Source organism: Typha angustifolia, chromosome 11, assembly GCF_048772165.1.
Source record: "Typha angustifolia cultivar Huaian chromosome 11, ASM4877216v1, whole genome shotgun sequence".
Classification (NCBI taxonomy): Eukaryota; Viridiplantae; Streptophyta; class Magnoliopsida; order Poales; family Typhaceae; genus Typha; species Typha angustifolia.
Genome location: NC_133249.1, coordinates 15,929,189 through 15,954,153, shown reverse-complemented (window position 1 = coordinate 15,954,153; position 24,965 = coordinate 15,929,189). Strand labels below are relative to the sequence as shown.

At 38.0% G+C, this 24,965-nt stretch overlaps 5 protein-coding genes across 5 annotated transcripts; 4 read left to right on the top strand and 1 right to left on the bottom strand.

Moving 5' to 3' along the window:
• Nucleotides 1-3,659: 3,659 nt before the first annotated feature.
• Nucleotides 3,660-5,054, top strand: LOC140770664 (UPF0481 protein At3g47200-like). The gene has a single exon (XM_073111914.1). The coding sequence runs from the start codon at nucleotides 3,660-3,662 to the stop codon at nucleotides 5,052-5,054; it is 1,395 nt and encodes a 464-aa protein (XP_072968015.1).
• A 4,095-nt stretch (nucleotides 5,055-9,149) lies between these two features.
• LOC140770663 (UPF0481 protein At3g47200-like) lies at nucleotides 9,150-10,727 on the top strand. The gene is made up of 2 exons (XM_073111913.1): nucleotides 9,150-9,506; nucleotides 9,633-10,727. The coding sequence occupies exons 1-2, from the start codon at nucleotides 9,150-9,152 to the stop codon at nucleotides 10,476-10,478; spliced, it is 1,203 nt and encodes a 400-aa protein (XP_072968014.1). The 3' UTR covers nucleotides 10,479-10,727.
• A 4,094-nt stretch (nucleotides 10,728-14,821) lies between these two features.
• LOC140770662 (zinc finger protein 6-like) lies at nucleotides 14,822-15,355 on the top strand. Its single transcript, XM_073111912.1, has one exon. It carries the CDS (start codon nucleotides 14,822-14,824, stop codon nucleotides 15,353-15,355), a length of 534 nt encoding a protein of 177 aa, XP_072968013.1.
• Nucleotides 15,356-17,145: 1,790 nt separating this feature from the next.
• LOC140770586 (chaperone protein dnaJ 15) lies at nucleotides 17,146-22,120 on the bottom strand. Its single transcript, XM_073111839.1, has 12 exons — nucleotides 21,937-22,120; nucleotides 21,562-21,838; nucleotides 20,831-20,954; nucleotides 20,556-20,638; nucleotides 20,365-20,476; nucleotides 20,180-20,284; nucleotides 19,971-20,021; nucleotides 19,130-19,219; nucleotides 18,931-19,039; nucleotides 18,691-18,839; nucleotides 18,569-18,622; nucleotides 17,146-17,676 (listed from the first exon to the last, which is right to left on the bottom strand). Exons 2-12 carry the CDS (start codon nucleotides 21,687-21,689, stop codon nucleotides 17,464-17,466), a joined length of 1,218 nt encoding a protein of 405 aa, XP_072967940.1. The 5' UTR covers nucleotides 21,690-21,838; nucleotides 21,937-22,120; the 3' UTR covers nucleotides 17,146-17,463.
• Nucleotides 22,121-22,271: 151 nt separating this feature from the next.
• LOC140770587 (V-type proton ATPase subunit G1-like) lies at nucleotides 22,272-24,820 on the top strand. The gene is made up of 4 exons (XM_073111841.1): nucleotides 22,272-22,430; nucleotides 23,318-23,419; nucleotides 24,253-24,353; nucleotides 24,469-24,820. Exons 2-4 carry the CDS (start codon nucleotides 23,332-23,334, stop codon nucleotides 24,610-24,612), a joined length of 333 nt encoding a protein of 110 aa, XP_072967942.1. The 5' UTR covers nucleotides 22,272-22,430; nucleotides 23,318-23,331; the 3' UTR covers nucleotides 24,613-24,820.
• The last annotated feature ends 145 nt before the right edge of the window (nucleotides 24,821-24,965 follow it).

The following is a 24,965-nucleotide window of genomic DNA, read 5'->3' as shown; positions in this document are numbered from 1 at the left end:
ATAGTATCATGTTGAAATAATACCTTTGACTGATATTCCACTGGTTTAAATATTCAGAGGTAGTTTCTTTAATTGGTTTTTTTAGATATTGCATTGATAGAGAAAGTGTTTAATTCAAAAATTATTATTTGATTTGATATATTAAATTTAAAAAATACTATTTAAAAAACTAATTAGACTGAGATGTAATCTTTTAAACATTCACTTGGATTAAATGGATGTTAAAAGACGACATTTAGCTATCCCAATATAATCTATCTTTCTTTTTTCATTTCAATTCTAACCCAACCCTAACCCATCTCCCTCATCTCATTCTGTCCGGACCCAATCTCAATTCATCTCTCTCCTCTCCTCTTATTAATTTGTATCTTTAACCCTAACTCATTTTTCCTTGGTGCTGAAAGCAATAAAAGAACGTTCCTCACCAGTCACCTGTATAACCATTTGACATCTGAGAATTTTTTTGGTGCGGAAAATAGAGAGAAGCAGCCAAAGAATCCCCAGGAGATCCATCACTTGCTCCATCTTTATTACCACTGGTTCATAGGAAATACCAAAGAACGTAGAGAGTCGGAGAAGACGTCGGACAAAAATGAGCAATTTCGTGAAGATGTAATCCCATGCGCTACCGTGCTCCACGAGGCGGGTGTGAGCTTCAGGAAGAAGATATTGCCAGGACACAATTTCGACATAACGTTCCTCACCAGTCACCTGTATAACCATTTGACATCTGAGAATTTTTTTGATGTGGAAAATAGAGAGAAGCAGCCAAAGAATCCCCAGGAGATCCATCACTTGCTCCATCTTTATTACCACTGGTACATGGAAAATACCAATGAACGTAGTGAGCCGGAGGAGACGCTGAAGATCCATAAGGAATATCGTGAAAATGTAATCCCATGCGCTACCGTGCTCCACGAGGCGGGTGTGAGCTTCAGGAAGAAGATAATGCCACGACACAATTTCGACATAACATTCAAGAAAGGCGTGTTGGAGATCCCTGCTATTTGGATCGCAGTATCTAGCAAGGCTTGCTTCGCCAATCTCGTCGCCTTCGAGCAATCCGTAAGGTGTGGGACGATGAAACTGACAAGATTTACCCTGCTCATGGATTACCTCCTTAAGACCGAGAAGGACGCCGAGATTCTCCAGCGCTGCGACGTCATCGACAACCTGCTGGGTAGCGAGGGAGAGGTGGCCCTCTTCTTCAAACAGCTCGGCGAGTATGTTTTCGTCCCCAGACTAGAGGAACATTGCTTCACTGAAATATGCAGAAAAGTGAAATTCTATTATAAATGGAAAAGAAATAGGGTAAAATTGATGCATGAGTACTACAACAACCGATGGGCGATCATCTCGTTCTTGGTCGCCCTCATAGTAGTGCCTCCTACGTTCTTGCAGACCTTCTTTGCCATCTACTCCTACTTCCATCCTCTTCACTGATTTCACTTCGCTTCCTTGGATGGTCTGTAATCTTTAATTAGCTAAATGCGTTTTGGATTGTCCTGATATGATACTTGTTTTCCTTTTATTGTCTTTTGAGTGCTATATGAATATTTTGCAATGAGTTGTTATTGGGTTGTATAATTGCTTAATTCAATTGTTGGGTTGTGTTGGGATTGTCTGAGCACTTTTTTGTATCTATTCTGTAGACAGATGCAGGGTTACATTAAAACACAAACTTGTGGTTTTTCTTTCAAATTACAACTTTTCAATATTCCATTACTTTTGGCAACCACGATGATTTTTTTTTTTTTTACAAAAAGAATTAAGGAGCTACGATGATTTTGTCTTTACTGAAAGAGTTCTGTACCAAATTGTCGATCGGTGCAATTCTTATTTATGCCAACCTGTAAAAAGGAAAAGGAATGCTCGTCCTTAGGTCAAGTAAATTCCATCCGATATCTCTGATGTTCTTTTGGCACTGGAAAAAGATGACATTATATTATCTAATACGTTTTAAGCACATTACTTGGACCGTCGAAACAAAGATATGAACATAATTATTAACTCTCGAAAGTCAAGAAAGATGGTTGTCAAATAGATGGAGAATTTAGTAATTATTTGTGAGATCATCCCTGCTTAATCTAATTAACGTCTAATCAAGTGAATTTTTTTTTCTTTAGTTGTAGATGACGAGCAATCTAGTGGTCGGAATCCCTAAACCTATAGTAGAGAGATTTTACGTACACTAAACTTTTTTAATATGCTAATATTTATTTATTTATTTGGAAAGATGCTTTGTTTTTTATGAAATTATGAAGATACATTTCATTTAATATAAAGTAGATCGATAGGATTAAAACATCACAATTCATTTATGTAATGCACGTATCCATATATATACATTATCATTTAATATATATACAATGCTTTCTAAGACGTTATTAGTTGTGTAATATTTAAGAAATCGCTGCTAGGTGTGCAATGCCAAGGCACAGTATCCAATTACAAGTAGGTATACAATGCAAGGTACGTATGCAACTGGAGATCCCCAAATTGGAAGGACTCCTTTTCTTACTAAACAAGAAAAAACACTCTCGTCGCACATCAAGAAAAATAGATCTTGAGTGAAAATTTTCCCTCCACAACACAGCCCTCTCAACTACAATTCCGATGTTAAAAGGAAGTTACAAAATGACTATTATAACACCAAACAAAGCACATTAGGTAATCTTCTACGTACCAACCATAAAGGCATCCATTGCCATGACGAATTGATTCAGCCCCAAAGGTGATCATAATGATCCATCTGGTGGTGTGGTGATGGAGGTGAGATCTACGTTTAGGAAGAAAGATAAGGAGGAGGACAAGGGGTTGAGAAAGAGGAAAAAAAAATAAACTATGGTTTAGGGTTTAGTGTTGGTGATGGGGCTGTACTAATGATAATGATGATGGTGAGATTTATTTTTATGGTTAAGATTTGCGTAAAAGAGGTGGAGGATAATGAGATGAAGAAAGGCATGTTGATCTATATTAGGGTCATATGCTAGGCATGCCATAAGTTTCTACTAGAAACTCTAATGCATCCTAACAGGACTAATTTGACATTTAGAATAGTTAAGGAGACGAGTTGTAAAGAAAAACAAATGAGGGGGGTGCAATTAAAAATGATTGGGAGGCCGTGGTGAGGGAAGCCTAGGAATTAGTACATATTTAAGGACGTCTTTTCCAATTCAATTATTAGACAACGTGAAAGCATAAATTCGCATGATCGCTCCTCCGTCATGTACGACTAATAAACAAAGATGTCCAATAATCCTTTAAACAAAGTATCGTATGTGTATGCACGTCATCAGCCTCTTGCAACTAATAGAATCGAACCCCAAGGACAAATAAAATTAATTAATGTTAAGTGTGTAGGCACACATCTGTTCAACTCAAATAATGGAGTTAGTTAAACCTTAAACGGTTGATTAGAAGGCTAGCTTGTTACTGGAACCAAGTCTGAATGGTTGACTAGGGGCTTATCTCCATGCACGCATTAGCAATTGACAAAAGAGATCAAATTAATTGATGTTCTTCAAGAGCGTGGTGGAGGTACTTAAATGGGAGCGGAGCGATGAATATAAATAAAGAGGAGGGGCTAGCTGCGCGGCCCCTCCGTCCTTCACTATTATGCAACCAAGGACGCCTACGGATCACTACCCCCTTCATCCATGGCGGGAACTGAAGCAGCAGCAGATATAGAGAATGTAAAAAATACTGATGTAATAGAGGTGGAAGCTTTGTTAAGTTGCATGAGCAGAAGGCTTGACGCCTTACCAGAGACCGATCCTTTAACCATCTTCCGAGTCCCCGCCTACATTCGCGAGAGAAACAAGAGGCTGTACGAGCCCATGTGGACCGCCATTGGCCCGCACCACCACGGCAAGGAGCACCTTCAGGCCATGGAAAAGCGCAAGTGGTGGTACCTGCGGGACCTCTTGTCTCGGTCCACCACTACCAGTAACGCCAACTTAGGAGGCTTGTTAGGAAAGATGAAAACCATGGAGGAAGAAGCACGTAGATGCTACGGCGAGAACATCACATTGGGAAGCGATGAATTCGTGGAGATGATGGTGCTTGATGCCTGCCTCATCATCGAGTTATTCTTGAGGTGTCACAATCGAGACGGACGACTCTACCGTGCGGGCTGGGGCATGAAATTTTTACAGATGGACTTGCTTTTACTGGAAAACCAAATCCCTTTCTTTGTAATCGAAGGACTGTTCGAATTAGTTGTCGGCGGTGCTGAAAGCCGTGAAATGCCGTCCCTCATCCAGCTTCTGTATACCTATCTGATGTCTAGGACTGCGGAAGAGGAGAGCGAGCCACACCCACCCACCCCTCCCCAGATCCATCACATTCTCCATCTTTATTACCTGTGGTCTCTGTTCCCGATGGATCCGGGCATGCATATGCCAGAGAACCATCCTGCGCTACTAGAAAGGCTCATCTCTTTGCTCTTCTCTTGCTTTCCGTCGGAGAAGTCTGAGAGATCTCGTCAAGTGACGTATGTAATCCCATGCGCTACCGAGCTCCGCAAGGCAGGTGCCCGGTTCAGGGTAAAGAGATCGCCTCGCCACATGCTCGACGTAACATTCCGGAATGGCGTGATGGAGATCCCTCTTGTTCTGATCACGGACCTTAACGAGGCTACCTTCACCAACCTCGTCGCCTTCGAGCAATCCATACGTGAGGACTGGTGGTACGTAACGAGCTTTTTCCTGCTCATGAATTCGCTCATTAATTCTGAGAAGGACGTAGCAATTCTCCGACAATGCGGCGTCATGGACAATTTTCTGGGTAGCGAGGAAGAGGTGGCCCTCTTCTTCAACCAGCTAGGCGATTATGCTACCTTCTACCCGGAGGAACATTTTTTTTCGGACTTATTCAGGGAAGTGAACCGCTATCGTGACTCCAGATGGCACAGATATAGGACAACATTGGCGCGTGATTACTTCGGCAATCCATGGGCGATCCTCTCATTAGTGGCCGCCCTCATATTACTGGCTTTTACTTTCTTGCAGACCTTCTTTACCATCTACGCCTACTTCCCTCCTCGTAAATGACTTCGCGTCGCTTTCTTGCTTTGTTTCGAATCCTTAATTTGCTCTTCTCTTTTTTATTTGAGTGCTATTATGAAAGACTTCTTGTTGGGTTGTACAATTGCACACGTTAATTCGGTTGGGTTCTGTTGGGATTGTCTGACCCACTCTCTTATCACTAGATTTTTTAGTCCCGCGGGTCAACCAATTTCACCGTCAAAGTCATCTTAACAGTGAATCGATAGTTATTTGTATTTAGAATTTTATAATCAAGCTAAAAGATAGTTTTTCAAATCAAATTTAGTAGTAATAAATGAAAGACATAATAAGTAAGAAAACTACGCACTTGAAAATCCCTTACCAACCAAACTGCGCATAACCCATTTTTTTGTTAAAAAAAAAAAACTATTTATCAACCAAAGGTAAAAACCATGAATTCTTTGTCTAGATTAAACTAAGCACTATAATCAATTAGTAACTATAAGACAAACTACTTCTTATACTTAATTAGTTTTTAATCATAGTAACTATTAAGGTTAGTAGCCTAGGTTTGTGAGACAATAACTGTCATGAACATAGATTATCTTGGAATTCCATAGGCAAAACTTTCAAGTCATATTGCAATTATATTATAACAACTAACTTTATGTAGCAATAGTGGAATATATATTAGTTAATCTGCAGTTTATAGCCACTTTATTTTCTCTCTCTTGCACAAAGTTTGTCATTCAGATGAAGCTACTAGTCCAATAGTCGCTCTTTCTTTTATGTTTACTGACTAGCTACTTGTTAACTTTTATGCTGACTGCAAGTTTGATTTGTCAATACGTTGTGTGGTATATATATACGTGGCCCAAGTTGCAAACGTAAACACTGGTGTTCATGCTGTGGCTATCCATAAAATTGTACTCATCACCTTAAACCTTCTAGGATTCTCTAAAATCACATAATTTCTTGTTCAATTTTCTGTCATTATTTGTTCTTATTATTATTATTATTATTTCGTAGTATTTGTTCCAGACTTTTTGATAAGTAGGACGTGATGTTCCTTTTATATGATTGCATTTTTCTGAGATGCCGCAGCGTGCATAATACGTGGTACTTTCCAGAACTAAAATGATAAATAAAGGAAGTTTAAATCCAACATTTACAGAATTTTAATTTGTTTTTGAAACAAGGACTATTTTTTAACTTGGATTGTCAAAGTATACATGGAACTTATCCTGAAAGAAGATATGAGCATAATTAATAACCCAAAAGAAAGTGTTTGAAAGACAGGAAAGATGGTGGTTAAGTAGATGGAGAATTTATTATTGGTCAGATCATCCCTGCTTAATATAATTAACATCTAATTGAGCTATAATCTTTTTTTCAACGAGCACAACTTGGAGATTTTGTTGAAATTTATCTCAAATTCAGTTTTTCAATAATTTTCAGCAATTTGTGCTAATGCGTTCGGACGGGCCCTGGGGGCATTCAAACGTTGTTTCCAAACAGACATTATTGATATAGGCGTTTGAACGGCCCATCCACATTCGAATACAAATATCAACCCGAGAGCAAACTGTGATGTAGGCTTTCGAACGAGGCCCTTGCGTTCGAATGTCAGTTTGGGTTCTGCGATATTTTCCTAAGCATGTTCGAACACCCCGCGAAAAAACCCAACTAGAATCAGCCTTATAAATATTGAAGCGAGTTTTTAGGGTTTTTATGCTTAAGAGAACATTTATGAAGGTAAGCCAGAGATATTAGAGTTGCTAAACTCTTTATAATTATGGGATTTGTATAGTGAAGAAGATTGCTTCACTTGTGGATATAGGCACATCGTCGAATCAGGTAAGTCTTATCTCTCTCTCTATTGTCTCTATTGTTTTTATACTTGTGTTTACTTGCAATAGAGTGGCTAATACATGATTAAAAGTTATTTATTGTTATTCTATCACTATTAGCACCATATTAGAGTTTTTTCTAAACTTGCTTAGTTTGCCATTACTATTCCATTTGTAGTATTTGGGGGTGAAGGTTTTGCTTTCATTTTCCTCACCGGCATTTCGCACAACAGATTTGAGAAAAAGATGTGGTGATTAAGTGTTTGAAAGACAAGTTTTATGCTTAAGGAAAAAATTGGAAGGGAGAGCTACTATTGTTGAGAGAGTGATTAGAGATGAAGAAGCTTTTTGTATTTGGAGATTTGATTAGTGAATTAAAGTCTTGCTCCTCCAACCATTTTCCTTTTAGCACAACAGACTATATTTTCCCTTGCTTAGGTTGGATTGTCATGTAATCCAAACTAATCTTACATGGCCCACATATATAACCTCCACGGGGAAATATCTATTATTACTTGTACACCTGCTTTCTACTTGGGTATATCAAGTTGTAGAGAGAAAGAGCTGGGTGAAATTTAAAATGACAACTTGAATTGAGGTCAATGGGCAGGGGTGGGGGATGAATTGGGTTCCGAGTGTATTGATTTGGGATAGGTGTAGCTGCAAATCATGATATGTTCCCAGTGTATTGCTTTCGGATTTAATTGAAATCAGAAAAAAAAAAAACAGTTGAACTACTTTGTAGTGGAATTGAATCTTAAGGGAACTTATCGAGAGAGGAGGACAATAATTATCCGGTGTTTAGACATGCAGTTAGGCAACGTGGAGAGATCCACAGCATACTATAACCATGCATAGTAGTATCCTGAATTCATGGCATGACTAATATAGTGTATCTCTCTGCCAACAGCATAACTGATCAATCACCTTCTATAGTTCTCGATGGTGTATGTCCTGCTGACTTTTATAAGGACGCAACTTATTCCAGCGAACTCTGGCCCAACTTAATAATTAAGATGAAAAGCTCTGGTCCAATCTACATATCATCTGTTCCTGACCTTAAAATGTACGTACTTCTGGAGTCGAGGAGGAGTGGACCTAGAATTGTTTTTTTCCTTTTCCGACATTTAAGGACCTCACTTCCATTCAACTATACGACCTGAAGCATACAATCACATGATTGCTCCGTCATCTAGCGTTCATTAGTTGCAGATGACGAAGCAATCATGTGATTGCATGCTCCAAGTTGTCAAGTTTAATTTCTAGGTGAATTGGAAGAAACGTTATTAGATATGCAATAATTTCTAGTGTTTAATTGGTGGATGCATGTGATCAGCCTAGTGGCACACTAATTGAATCGAACACCAGGGCGTCAAATATTTTGCATCTAAGCACACATCTGCGAAATTCAAAACTAGACTTTAACTATTTATATTTGTAATAATTGGTGGTTGGATCTTTGATGATCCATATGGTCAAACCTGTGATGTCTTACTTTCCGTAATTGATTCTCATTTTCAATGATCTTAGAGGTCCATGTTTCTATCTTAGTGACCTTTGAGACAAACATCACATTTTCCTATCTTAATTTACGCTATCAAAATTATGATTAAGAAATGAGATTAGCTAGCCGCGTTCAACTGATAGACTTGAACTAAACAGAGTCTTACATATTTGAGGACCTCTCTTCCAATTCAATTAGACAACTTGATCAAGCATACAATTGCATGATGCTTAGGTCTAGGGTTCGTTAGGTAGTAGTAGATGACAGAAAGCTATCATCTTATATGGCTAAAATAAGTTGGCAGGTCAATGGCAGACTGATTCGGTACTTAGGACCATAATATTAAAAATAGCTCTTTCCTGCAAACAAAATGTCTTATGGATCTAAAATAAGTTGATAGTTAAAGAGGTACTTGCAGGTTACAAGGAGACTTTAAGGGGTAGTTGTGGATGACGAAGTAATCATGTGAACGGATGTTCCAAGTGGTCTAGTGACACGTTCTTAAATATAACTCCTAGTTTAATTCGGGCATGCATCTGATCACCCTAGCTGACTTTGCAATTAATTAATAGGTTCGAACCGACAGGACACATAGTTTAAATTAATGTTAAATATGTGTCTGACTAAAATTCGTTCACTACCGTTAGAGATCATGGTAGTCTTGAAGGTGATGTGGTGGTGCACTTGAGAATTATATATATAATTCTTCAACAGCGTGCTGGACTTACTATAAAGAGGACGCTGCGTGCCTCTTATTCCTTCGCTATCACGAGACGCAATTAAACCATGGCAGCAACAGAAATAGACGTGGGAGCTTTGGTAAGTTCTATGGGGGAAAGGCTTGCAGGCTTAACAAATAGCGAGCCCTATACCTTCCCCCGAGTCCCCGCCTATATTCGCGAGAGAAACAAGAACCTCTACGAGCCAATGGTGATCGCCATTGGCCCGTACCACCATCACATAGGGCACCTCCAAACCACGGAAGAGCACAAGTGGCGGTACCTGCGGGACTTCCTGGCTCGGCCCACCACTACAGCCACCTTGGAAATCTGCTTAAAAATGATTAAATACTACGAGCAAGAAGCACGACGATGCTACGGCGAGAGCTTCACACTCACAAGCGATGAGTTCGTCGAGATGATGGTAGTTGATGCCTGCTTCATCATCGAGTTCTTCTCCAAGTGGAACGAAGGATCCTGCAGGATCAGCAACAATATGGGCTGGGGCTTGCAAATTTTACATTTGGACTTGCTCTAACTGGAAAACCAGATCCCCTTCTTTATAATAGAAGTACTATTTGGATTAGCTGCTGGCGGTGCTGTACTCTCACAACCATCCCTGACGGGGCTCATCCAATCTGCATATGGAAGGACTAGTTTATTAGAAGGGCTGAGCCCAGCAGCGCCACACCCTGCCCAGATCCATCACTTGCTCCATCTTTATTACCACTGGTTTGTGCCTGCCGAGGAGCGGAGGCAATCGGAGAGCCCCATCTCTTTGATCTTCTCTTGTTTTCCGTCGCGGAATTCGGGGACGTCAGAGAGATCTCGTAAACGGAACTTATTTATTCCATCAGCTACCGAGCTCAGCGAGGCAGGTGTGACCTTCACGAAGAAGGGTTCGCCTGGCCATAAGCTCGATATAACATTCCGGAATGGCGAGATGGAAATCCCTTTTATTCAGATCGGCGACTTTATCAAGCCTATCCTCACCAACCTCGTCGCCTTCGAGCAATCCATATCGGATGGCCCGAGGAAAATAACGAGCTTCTCGCTGCTCATGGATTCGCTCATTAATACTGAGAAGGACGTAGCTATTCTCCAACAGTGCGGCATCATCAGCAATTTGCTGGGTAGCGGTGAGGAGGTGGCCCTCTTCTTCAACCAGCTCGGCCAGTATGCTACCATCTCAAGGAACCATTACTTCGCTGAGATGTTCAAAGAAGTGAATCACTATTGTGACTCCACATGGCACAGACATAGGGCAAAACTGAAGCATGATTACTTCAGCAGTCCATGGTCGATCCTCTCGTTAGTGGCCGCTCTCATATTATTGGCTCTTACTTTCTTGCAGACCTTCTTTGCCTTGTACTCCTACTTCCGTCCTCGTAATTGATTTCACGGAATATCCTCTCGTCACTTTCTAGCGGACCTTCTTTGCCGTCTACCCCTTGATTTCGCTTTGCTTCCTTGCGTGGTTTCGAATCTTTAGTTTTCTCAATAATTCTCGATTGATCTGATGTGCTTCTTGTTTCTTTTTCTTTTCTTTTAATTTTTGGTCCTCTTGAGTGATAATTGCTTATTAAGTCTTGTTGGGTTTGTCTGAATTCTTATTTGTATATGTTGCATTGACCGAACATATGCAGGGTTGTGTACTCCTTTTGTTTCGTAATAAAACTTGACCTACTGTCTTTCTTTTAAAAACTTTTTTATATTCTAATACTTCTGGCAGCCATGATGATTTTGACTTCTCAAGAAGAAGAGTTCTGTCCCAAATAGTAGATCGGTGCTCCTCCTCTTAGTTATACTATTTTGGAGATCTCCAAATTGGAAGGACCCGAACCCGATCTCCTTACTAAACAAGGAAAAAACAATAAATTAATTCTCAAGTCGAACATCAACCTTTATCTCTTACGGCGTCGCCAAATTACTCGTAGTTTAGGAGTTGTGGTCTGCTTAAAAAAAGAAGAAGAAAAGCTCTGACCTAAACCTCGGCAGGTGGTGTTGGTTTTCGTATCGGGCCAAATCTTGGTTTTTGGGCCTATCTAGGGAGGTAAGCTAAACTATCTATTTGGGCTCCCCTTAGAGAAAGCCTAGCTATGATACTTAGACGATCCATATTATGATAACATATTAGTACAAATTCACAAATTAGTTGGTCAAATTAATAAGTGTCTTTTTAATGGGATATTCCTCAGTTGATTACAAAGGGGCTCTATCTTAATTTGAACTCCTATCCTAGCCTTTTCAATAGAGAACCGAATTTCTCAACCTCTGAGATATAAGTCAATAAAATAGACGATATTAAAGGTAATTGTTTCAACGTGATATTAGAACAAGGAGCTCTATCTTAATTAAGATCTTACCAAGACTCCCTTCTCAACAATCCTTCCTGTTGGTTTTTGCTCATAAGTAGCTAGGTGTGTTTAGCTAATAATTAAGCACATCAATTCTAGAACAAATGTTAGACGTACGTCTTCTCATTGAGTGCGTAAACTTTTATTAGTTTTATTAACTGGAAAAGTTATTGATGCCTTGAGGATATTGGTGTTACTAATAACAAGCAAGCAAAATATAAAACTGGTGCAGGATTTGGTCTTCTCAAGTTAGGAGTTCATTTTGACCTTTGTTTCATGAAGTAATAAGAAGTCTTCAACACTTTGAAGACTTGTTCTAGGTTTATCTTCTATTTCATGTCTCAACTTAAATGATAAGAGAGCTTTTGCTAATGGAGGAAGATAACATCACTAGCACAACATCTTCATTATATTATCTAAAAGGCCTTGCCTCAATTCCTTGGATTGGCAAAGTATACATTGAACGTATCCTGAAAGAAGATATGAGCATAATTAATAACCCAAAAGAAAGTGTTTGAAAGACAGGACAGATGGTGGTTAAGTAGATGGAGAATTTATTATTGGTCAGATCATCCCTGCTTAATATAATTAACGTCTAATCGAGCTATAATCTTTTCTTTAGGAGCACAACTTGGTGGGCCTTCCTTGTGATTCGGAGGATCTCCGGTGTTGTCATCCCAACCCTTTTGATCTAACAAAGCAAAGGCTGATTAAATCCTTTGTGAAGAAAAGGTTATTCCTATAAATATTTATATATATATGGAGATTAGGTAAGAAGTTGACACATCCATGTATATATTTCCCATGTAATTAAAACTGAAGACTTATCTTACACTAGTTTTCAGAGAGGGGATAATATTGCATATAATTAGGTCAAAAAAGTTTTGCTGAAATGTTTCTGTTGTACTTTTACTTGGTGAATCTATGAGCTACAACTATAGCAATCCAATATAAAGTTTGGTTTAATATTACTTATTTCTATATTGTGTTATTGATGATCATTCAATTATGGGGCTTATTTAATAGACTGTTGCCATATCTCTCTCTCTCTCTATATATATTTTTTCCCTTTATTTTGTTAAGGCATTAATTAATTTTTTGCCTACAAACTTTTCCCTAAAGAAATATATATAATTTGTAGGGCCCCAAATATATAGGTCCATAAGTGGCCAGGTGGAATGCAACTTTTCATTTGGTTCCATGCATTAAGGAGAAAAGGCCATAAGCTTTGGTGCCCTTTTACCTACAGTGACCCACCAATCTAATTCTTGTATGTATCACTTTCATCATGCAAATTATTGGGAAAAATTCACTTAGATGCAACTTGATCTTTTCCTTGATCCAAATAAAGGCAGAGAGCTCATAGTTTCATATCTAATGTGCCTACTTTTGTTTTTGGTCACTGGTAGGGTATTTGAGTGGCTTTAATTTGCCTACAGTTGAAGAATCCTAGGGATGGAGTACTGGTGGATAGGAAACATGATGTCTACCCAAATAGGTCACTTCAATTACTTTCTATGAGCAATACATGCAACTAAGAAATAATTTAATGAATAATAACTTCCCAACTCATGGAAGATGAAGACTTTCATCTCATTATATTTTTTTACAAAATTTGTCAGAAATATCTTACATTTTGTTTTTATTATCACACTATATAATTATTTATCATTTGATGTTTGCATTTTACTTTTAATATATTAAAAACACTCTAATATTAATTTTCTTATAACAGATAATTAATTATCATATTGATGAGTTAAATTAACTATAGAAATACTTTTCATATCCTTGAGTAAGTCTTTCAAAATTAAGGTAAAAAGTAAAAGATGACCTAAATTTTCAAGGTTAAATATTTTAAGAATAATGGAATAATTTGGTATTCCATTAACTATCATTAGGTAGATTAAGTTAACCTATGGTGTTTTTAAATAAATTTGTCTAGATTATATATATGTATATTATTATAAAAGAGAAGAAGTCGGCATAGATTTTTGGTTTTCAACTATTTTTTTCTTCAACCACATGCAACTATATTTCACATCCACTTTCTAGCGCAGGTCTAGTTGTATCTTTTACCCAATTTATTGCCAACACCTATCCACCAATGTCACACATCAAGATTCCATATATATGATCCATGAAATTGAAGAGGTGTTGAGATATCATGGGCTTTTGAAAGAAGCATCACCAATGAACCAAGTAAAAGGGTGAGACAAAGGTGGGCCTATAGTTTGGGATATGGGAGAAGACTTTAGAGGAGAAGAGAAAGCAAAGGAGATCAGTTTGGAGTGGCAACTCTCTAGAGTTAGGGGAGATGATGATGATGGAGATGTGAACCTCTCCCTTCTCATGCAAGTCTCCCTCTCCTTGTGTTGAAGTGAGATAGATTCGGAGATCTCTCTTGTCTCTCCCGAGAGTAAAAATATAAAGATGGTTAGATTTACGTCAATCACGCCAACCCCAGTCTAACCACTGAGTAGAAAACATTGGGGCCCCAACCAACCAACCCTCATGTCATCCCCTTTCAATTCCACTACACCTTGCCAAGTTCGTTCCATGATGTTGTTAGGTGTGATGCTAATTAATGACATTTATCATTTAGATAAGACTAAAAATTACTATGCTATAAGTAGGATCATGATACTCACAATAGTATTAGGAATCATATCCGAGAACTCACTCGTATAATATAAATCTATATTATTATATATATAATGATGTATAAGATTGAAAGTCTCTCTTTCTATTACAAAATATTGGGTCAAGTCTCCTTTGGAGCCCCCCACTAGTAGCTAGGGTTTCAAAATTGGCCTTGAGTTGCATGAACCATCACAATCTTCCAGTTTGGAGTATGTGAGGATAAGGTGTTGAACCCGTGAACACACAAAGTTTGCTAGGATACTTCGTTTCAACGACATCATACCAATCAAGCTTGTGGACAAAATAAGCTTCATCCCTTGTCCTATGCTACACTACTACTCTCTCTCTCTCTCTCTCTCTCTCTCTCTCTCTCTTAGTCTCTTATCTATCAAACCTTACAACATGTCTCTCATGTTACATAATCAGTTGACGTAAAATATTAACCCTATATATTAGGTTAACAACAACTGGCCTGGGTTATATTCCCAAGACCACTTCCTCTTATATCGAATATATATACATATATATAACCATAGGATTGTTATTCGTAATATTGTAGTCATTCTTCTTTATATCCATCTCTTTTATGTGCAACCCTGACTCCTCCATTCTCTTTCCCCACCTTCTATCTTAATATTAACTTGTTAAAGTTAACCTCGTGGATCGAATCTACTCTATATAAATACCGACCACCACCCACATATGTTCTCCAACTCTCATAACGTAAAGTAATTAATTAATGGCCGGGATCCAGTGCGAGGCCAAGGCCACCACCACCCCGCCCCTCAAGCTCTTCGGCTTCCAAGTCTCCCAGCCCTTGCCGCCGCCGGAGCCCTCGAGGAAGTACGAGTGCCAGTACTGCTGTCGCGAGTTCGCCAACTCGCAGGCGCTGGGCGGTCACCAGAACGCGCACAAGAAGGAGCGCCAGCAGCTGAAGCGCGCCCATCTCACCGCCCACCGCTCACCTCCCGGTGCCCCCAACCACCGCACCGGTGGTAGCAACAACCGGCTCATGGCCCACCTCCTCCACGTCGGCCCCAGGCCCGTCTCCGGATTGGCCTATCTCCCGCGCAGCATGCTGGGCCCGTCGTTCCACGTCACCCCCTCCACCGCCAAGCCCGGCCTACCAATCGGAGCATCCGACGGCGGACGCTGCGACCTCGACCGTCCGACGGACGGGCCCTTGTTGGGCCGTAGCAGTGGACCCTCGACCGCCGAGGAGGCGTACGGAGTAGACCTCCACCTTAGCCTCGCCCCGGCTGGCCAATGGTGACTCGGCCCATTGGGCTTTTAGGCTCTATATTACATAATTGTGTACTTAAGTTTGCGAAATTTGAATATTGTTAGCAATTTCTTTTGTAAATTAAATCGGGTTCAAATTATTTTTATTATTAATTTTTTTCCCCCCTTTATGAGACTTTGCTCTTTACTTAATTTTCAAAAAGAAAAGAAAAAGAAAAAAATCCCGGCTCGGCCACTAATTGATAATATATGGAAGCCAAAGCCAAAGCCAAAGCCAAAGCCAAAGCCAAACTATGTGGTGTGATAGGGGGTTTTAACTTCCGTTCTAGTACTTACATCAGCACTTCATATAACCAGACACTTGAACAAGAATATCCAACAAGCGTTGCTATCATCAACTTGGTACTTAAGTTGCTTCATGACTTAACCTACCAATTGGGCAGACAACACTCTTTGAATGAAGTAACGCATTTCAGACTAGCTTCTATACATCTAATATCATTCATGTCATGTAGGGCCCTAAACTTTGTTTCTTTTTTTACATAGGATGATGCAAGGTGTTATAGAGGTGCTATTTTGGCTTATTTAAGGCTAGCATCCTAAGTCCACAACCAACAAATGCATAATTCTAGAGAGAGAGAGAAGTATAGTTTCTCTTGTCCATTAAGCAACATGGTAACCAAGTCTCTCAAGTTGGTCACTTTCGCCAAGATTGGCCACTAGAGAGACAAATCTTACGCAAAGAGATGCCAATGAATAGGAGGTGGGCCCCTTGGTATTAAATATGTTGGGCCCCACTACAGCCTAACAATGGGAAAGTTAGTCCCTCCTGAGATGTGAGATGTCTGTACTCATCTATGCCTTCGGCTATTATAATGAAAACAAATGAGAAGTTGAGAACTGTTATTAATATATATATACACACACACACACATAGAGAGACATAGAGAGAGAGAGTAAAGTTTACTATTTTTGTACCCGTATGTTGTCCCTCATTGGTCAAATAGACATGTATACGAGTAAAGAAAAAAAATTCTTAACCAAACTAGTCGGGGATTCTAAATTTTTTTACCAAAATAAATTATCATTCAAATTTATTATTAGGTTTACATTTTTATTTAATTCTAAAATATTAAACTGATCAAAACTTAGTCTTTCAACAAAAAAAATGCTTGATAATAAAAATACTGATTAGTTCAGCATTTTTGTTATGATTATAAGTAAATTAAACCTTGTTTAGTAATGAGATTGATTGAAAGTAAAGTAAAAAAGAAATTTAAATAGAACACTACTATGCTTATAAATAGTTTATAAAAAGAGATGATGTTATATCTTATCAACTGTTGATGACGTGGCAAGTTTGTAAAGTAAGTAAAAGCTCCTGTAGCTGAAAAAAAAAGAGATTTGGAGTGTTCAAATATGAGGATCAAGTAGGAAAATTGAAATTAAATATTTCAAGATGTCGTTGGTCCCACGGCAAACCAAGCAGTTGGAAGACTTAGGATTGAGGGGCATAAAAATACTTACCAAATATGTGGGCAATTTGCAAACCATCAATATCACACTCCTTTGGACATGGTCTAGGGAGGCAATTGATTCAATTTTGCTTTAATATTGATTCAAACTATGCATCAAGACACTCAGTATAAGGTAGAAAAGTCATATGGATAAAAAAAAAGATTGTTTGATTAAATAAGGATAAAATTATCTACACTAGTATTTAACACTAAACAATGCACTTGACGCATTGTAGGTTTATTACACAATTCCTGCAAGCAAAGGAGCATAACAGTCCATTTTCTCAAAATGAATGCAACTAAATAATTGACAACATGAAGATGAAGTTTATATAAATAAATAAAATAAATAAACCAGTAAATAATATAACCTGTGGTAGCAAAACTTCCCCTAACCTAGTGCCATAGAAACCTGTTCACCTCTAAGAGGTCTTTGAGTTCAATTACCCACATCAACCCCTCGCATCACTTAAAAAGATTAAAAGAAAAAAGAAGAAAAAAGGAGAAACTTATAGCAGTTGCAAAATCTCAAAAATAACTAGACCTGATACAGGATGAACTCCACAGGCATTGACAATGCAATTGTAGAGCACTCTTAAGCTGTAGTTTTTGAAGGATCTATTCATGTTTTCTTATCAGAACGGCTAAGATTAAGATTAAACCATTTCTTTTTTCCAGATCTATCCACATTGTCATCCTCTCCGGTGCCCTCAGATTTGCTCTCTTCACTGGGAATTCTGCTGCTGCCAGTAGAGTTTCCGCCGGAATTGATGAGAGTTCTAACAGTTGTAAATGATGATTGGATGCCGTCTCTTTCCTTCAACAGCTCATCAATCTACATATAAGTAGCATGGAACATTTAAGCTAGTCAATCTATTTGAATTGAGTTTATGTGCCAAAGACGAGATATCATGGAGCAAATAGCAAAAAACTGAATGCTGCAGATAAATCACTGACAAATTTCAAAGGGTGCAAAAGAAGAATGTATAGAGCCTTACTCACGAATAGGTAGAACATAACTTGGTGCACAGTGATGACATGATGCAATTGAGTTATTGGATAAGGTTAATGGATGTCTGAGACAAAATAATATGAGTCCACAGATTAAGCATCATTAGCCAAACAACCATATAAAAAAAATGGCCTGTCCCATTCATTTGCACAAACTAGGTGTGGTCTATCAAAGTGTCAGATTCTTCAAATCTTCTAACAATTCCCACTAGCCACAACAAATCCAATTGTTACCTATGTCATGTTACAGTAACATGGCTCATCTAGTACCCTGGGGTAAATGGAAGAGTTCATCATATATTGGGAGGACTAAAACAGAGCTATAGTTCAACTACGAGCACCACTTTTCCTTATGCAAGATCTGTAGGACTGTCTTGTTCTCAAGCAGCCAGCTATCACCAATAGCAGTCATGATTAACATCAATCTATATGAGCCTGAGAAAGAAGCATGTTTTGATCTAAAATTTCAGATGCTTATAATCTGATTTTAATCTCAAATAACGTCAGCAGAGAATATATACCACCCAACACCAACCAACTGAATTTAGTGACAGTGACTAGAGTCAAAATTATACACAGTAGCTTATATATCGTGTTACTGCAATATCCTCCATTCATTCCTTGGAATTATAGAATAGAAGTTACAGGGCGAAGTGCATGAAATGAAGAGATAAATAAAATAGTAAAATACATGCATATTCTTCAGATATACATACAGTTTGTTTTTCTTGGCTGCATCTATTAGTCACTTCCTGAAATCTTGCCAATGCCTGCACAGACATAAAGGGGAAAAAATTACGACATGCTATATTTGGGATTAGAAAAGGTAAGGACCAACTTTTCTGTACTCAGTTTCAAACAAGCGCAAGTCATTTCTCTTTGCCAAAATTTTAGCTTCTATTTCCTTGAGCTTCTCTGTTGTATCTTCATACGATTTTGCACACATAGCCTCAATGGTGTAGGTAGCTGGTTTAAAAAAATTATCACCTGATTGAATTGAAATAGAAGAGTCAAAGATCAAAGGCACTTGTAAGCACATAAATAGAAGACAAAAGAAAAAGGTTTAATCAATACAAACCGTAGACAGCAAATATATGAACACCAGGTTTTAGTTCGGAAACTTCACATGGTTGGAGACCTTCCAATCTTTTGAAAAAAGCAGTATCAGGATCTTTGGCCATTGCTAGCTGCATCAAATGATGAATAAAGTGGAATTGACATTATTACCCATCCACAGGATAAAATTATGGAAAACAGTCATTTGAAGTGACACATACCGCATTAACTGTTGAATCCATATGGTACACTTGAAAATGTAAAAAGTACATGCCTGCTGATGTAACCTTTCCAGTCTTTTCACTTTCTTCCTGAAGGTGAGATGGAAAATTGGAGATTACATTAACTAGGATACCATCTATTGGTAGTTGGTACTAATTTAAGTGGTGCATTCCAGACGAAGGATGAACTAACTAAATGAGATGAGATATAAGAAACTTCTCTGCAGCAGATATCACATTGTAGCCACTTATGGTATTATATGAATAGCTTACTTGGTAGTTATGAAGAAATGAGGAGAGATATCCAGAGGAAAATTGAGCAATAAAATTGAACAAAGAGTGAGAGAGGAAACTAGGTTTCATATATTCTATTTCTTGCTGTTTAATATGCATGTGAGGTAAGAGACAGGTAGAATCTATAAAGAAAGAACAGTATACTCTTTTCCTTCAGTGAAAACATTTTGGAGCTTCTGACAAGCTTCGGTTATGTAGAAAACATCCAAATGCAGCTGTAACTATCTTTAAGTTAACAAACCACTTTCCTAGCCCTAGTATTATAAACTCTCAAAGCCAGATCAAAAAGTGGACTACGGCAATTACCAGCATATCAAATTATCAACATTATCTGTGTATTTGAAATCTCCCCACTCAAGCTTCTTAAATTTCAGAATTATCAAAAATTATGAGAAAAGTTATTTATGGAAAAAAACCTGCATTTTTTATTACATGGTCAGATGCTTCAAGATGCCAAATCAAATAGTCAGGAAATTATAGTTTTTCTTTTGAACATATAATTACTTTTCAGGCATGCAATCTAAAGCATAAGAAGAACAGTGATCACCTGTAAAGCTAATTGATAGCCTCCATTTGTATCTATCTCAAAGTAAAGCAGCTGTAACAGGATCGAAGGAATATAAGGTAAGGATAAGTATACAAGAGCACAGGAATAAAAGCCAAAAAAGAAAAGAAAAGAGGGATGTAACTTTGTTCTTTGACATGATAGTGAAAGCACAAAGGTTCATATGAAGGTGCTCTACGTAAGTTCTGCACCTTAAATTTACTTTGTGCAGCTGAGGTAACTCTAATAACTACTCCTGCCTGGGCTTGTTGCTCACTAATTGTAACACCAAAAAAATGAGCACATTGTTTATCAACCTAATAAATATGAAAAAGGTTAGACTGATGGAACATCAAATAAAATGATAGTCAGATCTAGTTGGTCAGGAGATAAGCACCTTCCCTGCAACTGATGATCCTAGCGGGAGAGGCCTCACAGTAACAGTTCCATTTATAGCTTCTTCAAGGACAGTAGGAGAAATTGTAGTTTTGATAGGAACTCCCAGCTTGCTAAGGACATTTGAGAAAATTAAAGGAAAATTTTAAAATACTAGTAGATGACCAGATATTTTAGCTTAGCTCTATTTACCTGAAAAGTGCTGCAAACATTGTATTGACAGTTCCGAGATTCGACAAATCAATCTCCATGTCCATGCCTTCATTTTCTAGAGCCTGAGTGAAAAATAAAAAGAATAGGACTATAAACACCATAAAATAAGATGTACTTCAGTATCAACCATGACATAAACTTATTTTGAAGTTGCATCATAAGTACTTAGAAGTTGAATGGAAATATTCTTAAAGCATCAAATGCAACAGTACTCATTCAAATAACTTTTTCTGTTGTTATCTAAAATGCAGCACCTCAAAACCGGCAGTATCATATTGTCTTCTTTTCTCTGGATCTGATAAAATGCTATAAGAGTAAGCGACTTCTTTGAAAAGTTCCGATGCTTCAGGGTTGCTGACATTTTTATCAGGATGATACCTGTTTCAACCAAAATCAACATAATAACAGTCATTCTAATATTAACGAGACAAAATTTAATGCCTATGCCTGAACCTATATAGGTCAATCATGGTCCAAGAACATGAGTCTTATAGCCATGGAAGTTTTGTGGCTAGAACTCGAAGTTTTTGCATCCACATTAAATGAGTCATTTATGCAATTAGATATAATAGATATCCGAGGGTTACCAAGCATGGACTTCAAATTGTTATCTTGATGAATGCATCACTTGAGATTCGACTTAGTATTCTAGAGCAAGTATTTATTTGACCCTTGAAATTATGAAAAGAAAGACTATCTTAAAATGTGTTTCGGTACACAATAGAAGAAAGGGATGCAATAAGAATAGAATTTTAATTTCTTCTAAATTAAGTATAACAAGCATTTTGTAATAACATTGGATCAACACAACTTCATAGCTCCATAGTCCTGCAGAAACCGGCAAATCTCTGGATTTACTAAAAAATGCTTCAAAACTTACAGTGACAACCAAGAACAGACACTGTATTAGAAACAAATATGACATTGGGCAAAGAAATTTCTAAAGACCGAGTTCCAATAAAGAAAGAAAGAAAGAAGCACTGACTTTAGAGCGAGCTTCCTATATGCAGACTTGATCTCCTGATCCGATGAATCCCTCGACACGGATAAAACCTCGTAGGGATCTCGACGGACCTCCGGCGCCGAAGAGCCTTCTATCTTCCCCGACGCCATTACCCTCCTCCACCCTCCTGTGTGTGTAAGCCCTTCCTTTCCTCTCCAAAATCCACCACTTCAACGTCCAAATCACAACCTTCCCTTCCCTTTTCTCCACCAACCAAACCAACCAAATTGCTCCCGGAGCTCCAAATCCTCCCCAACACCTACAGAAACCCCCAAATTCGAGCCACTTCACAGCAATTCCCAAAAACGGCGAGGACACAAAACAAGAAAGAAACAAACGACAGGTTAAACGGGATACCTGGCGTGGGATCTCCGCAATAGAATCCAAATCAAAGAGCTTTCTTTTAGTAGAGATAAATAGATATATGTATATATATCAACAATCCTTCCTCTTCTACCGTTCTTCCTCGCGAAGCGAACGCGAACCAGAGTGGGAGACGATGACGGGATGTTCGAGTGGGGTCAAGGAGAAGCCTGTTTTTCTTTATTGTGTTATTTATTTATATTTCTTTCGAGAATCTAAATTTCAAGTTGATTTGATTCAGGGGCTCTTAGTTTGAAACCTTGCACTAAATCCAGCGTATTTGACCAAAATAGTTGTAATAGTCCGCAGGCCAAGCCCATGACCAGCTTCGTGGGCCGAGCTCCCAGTCTCAGCTCAAGGGCGTTTATGTCATTCTAATAAGCTCTTCTTTCAATATCTCTGCCTCTCTGGCAGTGCGATCGAGAACTCGAAGTTGGATTCTACCTCCGTCCGCAAGCTTCCTGCTTCCAGAGGACCGATTTCCCTAGGTACGAATAGATCCCTACTTTCGATCAATTCTCTACCATTTTCATTCAATTTCGCGTTCATCTTAAAAAGATTTAACTCCTAATGATCGGATTTCTATTACGATAGATCTCAAACTGTTGCTAGATTTGATCTACTTTGGCTATATTCATGCTTACTCTTATTCATATTGGCTTGAATCTTAGTATATGTATACCACTTACTGGCAATATCGATGGATTCTTGATCTCATGATTAGGGCTTTTAGACGGTGAAAATAACGTCGAGTTTGGGCATTCTGTTGTCGAATCTAGTTCAGTTTGTTTGTATGTTGATTTCGTATGATTCTGAGAGCCATGGCTGTAATTGCTTTTTGCTTATAATTTGTTCTTTTTTCCTATAATTTAAAAGATATTCGATTAAGATCGTATTACTTGCATTTCATAAGGAGTTCATCATACAAATTTTGGGTGATTATTTCTTCTTCTTCCTTTATATTTTGGTGTGTTATAATACTCAAGTCTATATATGTTTTATGAGTAGCATAAACGCATCAAAAGAGGCCACGCTCATGTAGAACAAGTACAACTGAGGGTGGTCTATGGCATGGATGAATCAAAAGGCAGAACTAGTGGTTTAGATGATTGCCTTTCCTGCAAGATTACACAGTTTGACTTATACCAAAGTAGCTCTTTGGTCTTTACCTCCGAAATTGAATTTTAAATTTTGTTACTTGCATTACTCCAACATAGCTAAATCATACTTCTTCCAAATGAATGTTGCTAGTATTTACAGGTTCTACATCATCTGTAGTAGTAGCTGTCGAACAATATGTTCATTGTTTTTCTCTTGAAATGCTTTCTTCACTCTTATTCATGATAGATGAATTGATTTGGATTCTACATTTCAGTTAGTATCTAGAAGATGGATCCCAGCAGGCGACAAGGTGGAATTCAGCAATTGTTGGCTGCAGAGCAAGAAGCTCAGCAAATTGTTAATGCTGCTAGAGCTGGTAACATTCTCTAACCATTAGATATCTTAGGGACACTTTTGAGCACAGTGTAATTCCACAGGAGAATGTTGACTTTGTATTCAAATTAGAATAAGTGATGATCCTCTAAATAAAGATAGGTAAAGTAGCTGAGGTTGTGGTCACTTTCTTATATGTTGGATTGCTGTATATTTGTATACCTTCTTTAGGAATATTCATAATATGTTTCCTCATCGAGCTTTTAGGGGAATTTATGCATGATAATTATGTAAGTGCATCTATATTGTCTGTGAGTCATCAATTATCAAATCTCTATGGCAAGTGAAAGATTGAATATACATACTGTTGTATTTTCCATGTATAACAAAATGTTGGGTATTTTGGACCATTTGTCAGCATTTCATTTCTTCCTTGAATGCTACACTTCTAGTGGGTTATAATAAATGTAATTTATTAATTGTACTATTGGACTAGTTTATGTTTTGTAGTGGCTGGTTACTCTTTGTTACTTATAGTTCTTAAAAGTTGAATAGGAGCACATTTGTGCACAGTGTATAAGCTGTCATATTCTGCTCTTGAAGTTGAGTTTGTTATTTATGTAGTGGTTATTTCATCTTGATTCTCTAAATATTAAGCTTTTTCTCTGCTTACCTTTGATTTTGTAGTCATATTAACAATGTGGAGTGGAACGTTCCATCTTGCATCAATAGTTAGGATATATCAATCCACTTGAATTATTTTTCCTTTCATTTATTGGCATTAGAACAAGATGAATAGCTGGTTGATATAGTTAAGTCTAAACACACTGCTGAAGGAACTAAAAGGTGAAATGCAAATTTTACCCCGTTTGACAGCTAAGATGGCTAGGCTGAAGCAGGCTAAAGAAGAGGCCGAGAAGGAGATAGCTGAATACCGTGCTCACATGGAAGCCGAATTCCAGAGGAAGGTTGCAGAGGTATAACAACCCCCCAAAACCACCACCGTAATTTTAATTTTACTCTATTTTATGCTATTTGTCTTCATGGTTTTGTTAGAGTTTATACTTATTCATTGTCATTTTGTGTGACCAGAGTAGTGGTGATTCTGGTGCAAATGCCAAGCGCCTCGAACAAGAGACAGAGGAGAAGATCCAGCAGCTCAAGTTACAGACATCAAACATTTCTCACGATGTAGTTCAGATGCTTCTGAGGCATGTGACCACCGTGAAGAATTAGATGATCTCACTATGATCACAAATGATGTTAAATATTTTCTTTGCACCATGTATGTTTTTTTCATTGGAACACAAGGAGTGGATGTTAAGTTATATTTAAATTTTTTAAGTACTCGAACGGCGAACTATGAGAAGTTCTATTGATGTCTTATTTGTTGTCTCTTCCAAAATTAATTTGATATTTATATATCTCTCAAAAGTTGCTATCACTTTTTGCAAGCAATCTTTCCTTATGACTCATATAAGAATGTTTTATTTGCAAAATATCTGAAAATTGGAGTTGAATTCAATTACAATGTAGCTCTGTGTTGCTTTAACCCTCGTGTACCACTACATATCTTAGCAGGCGTTTCT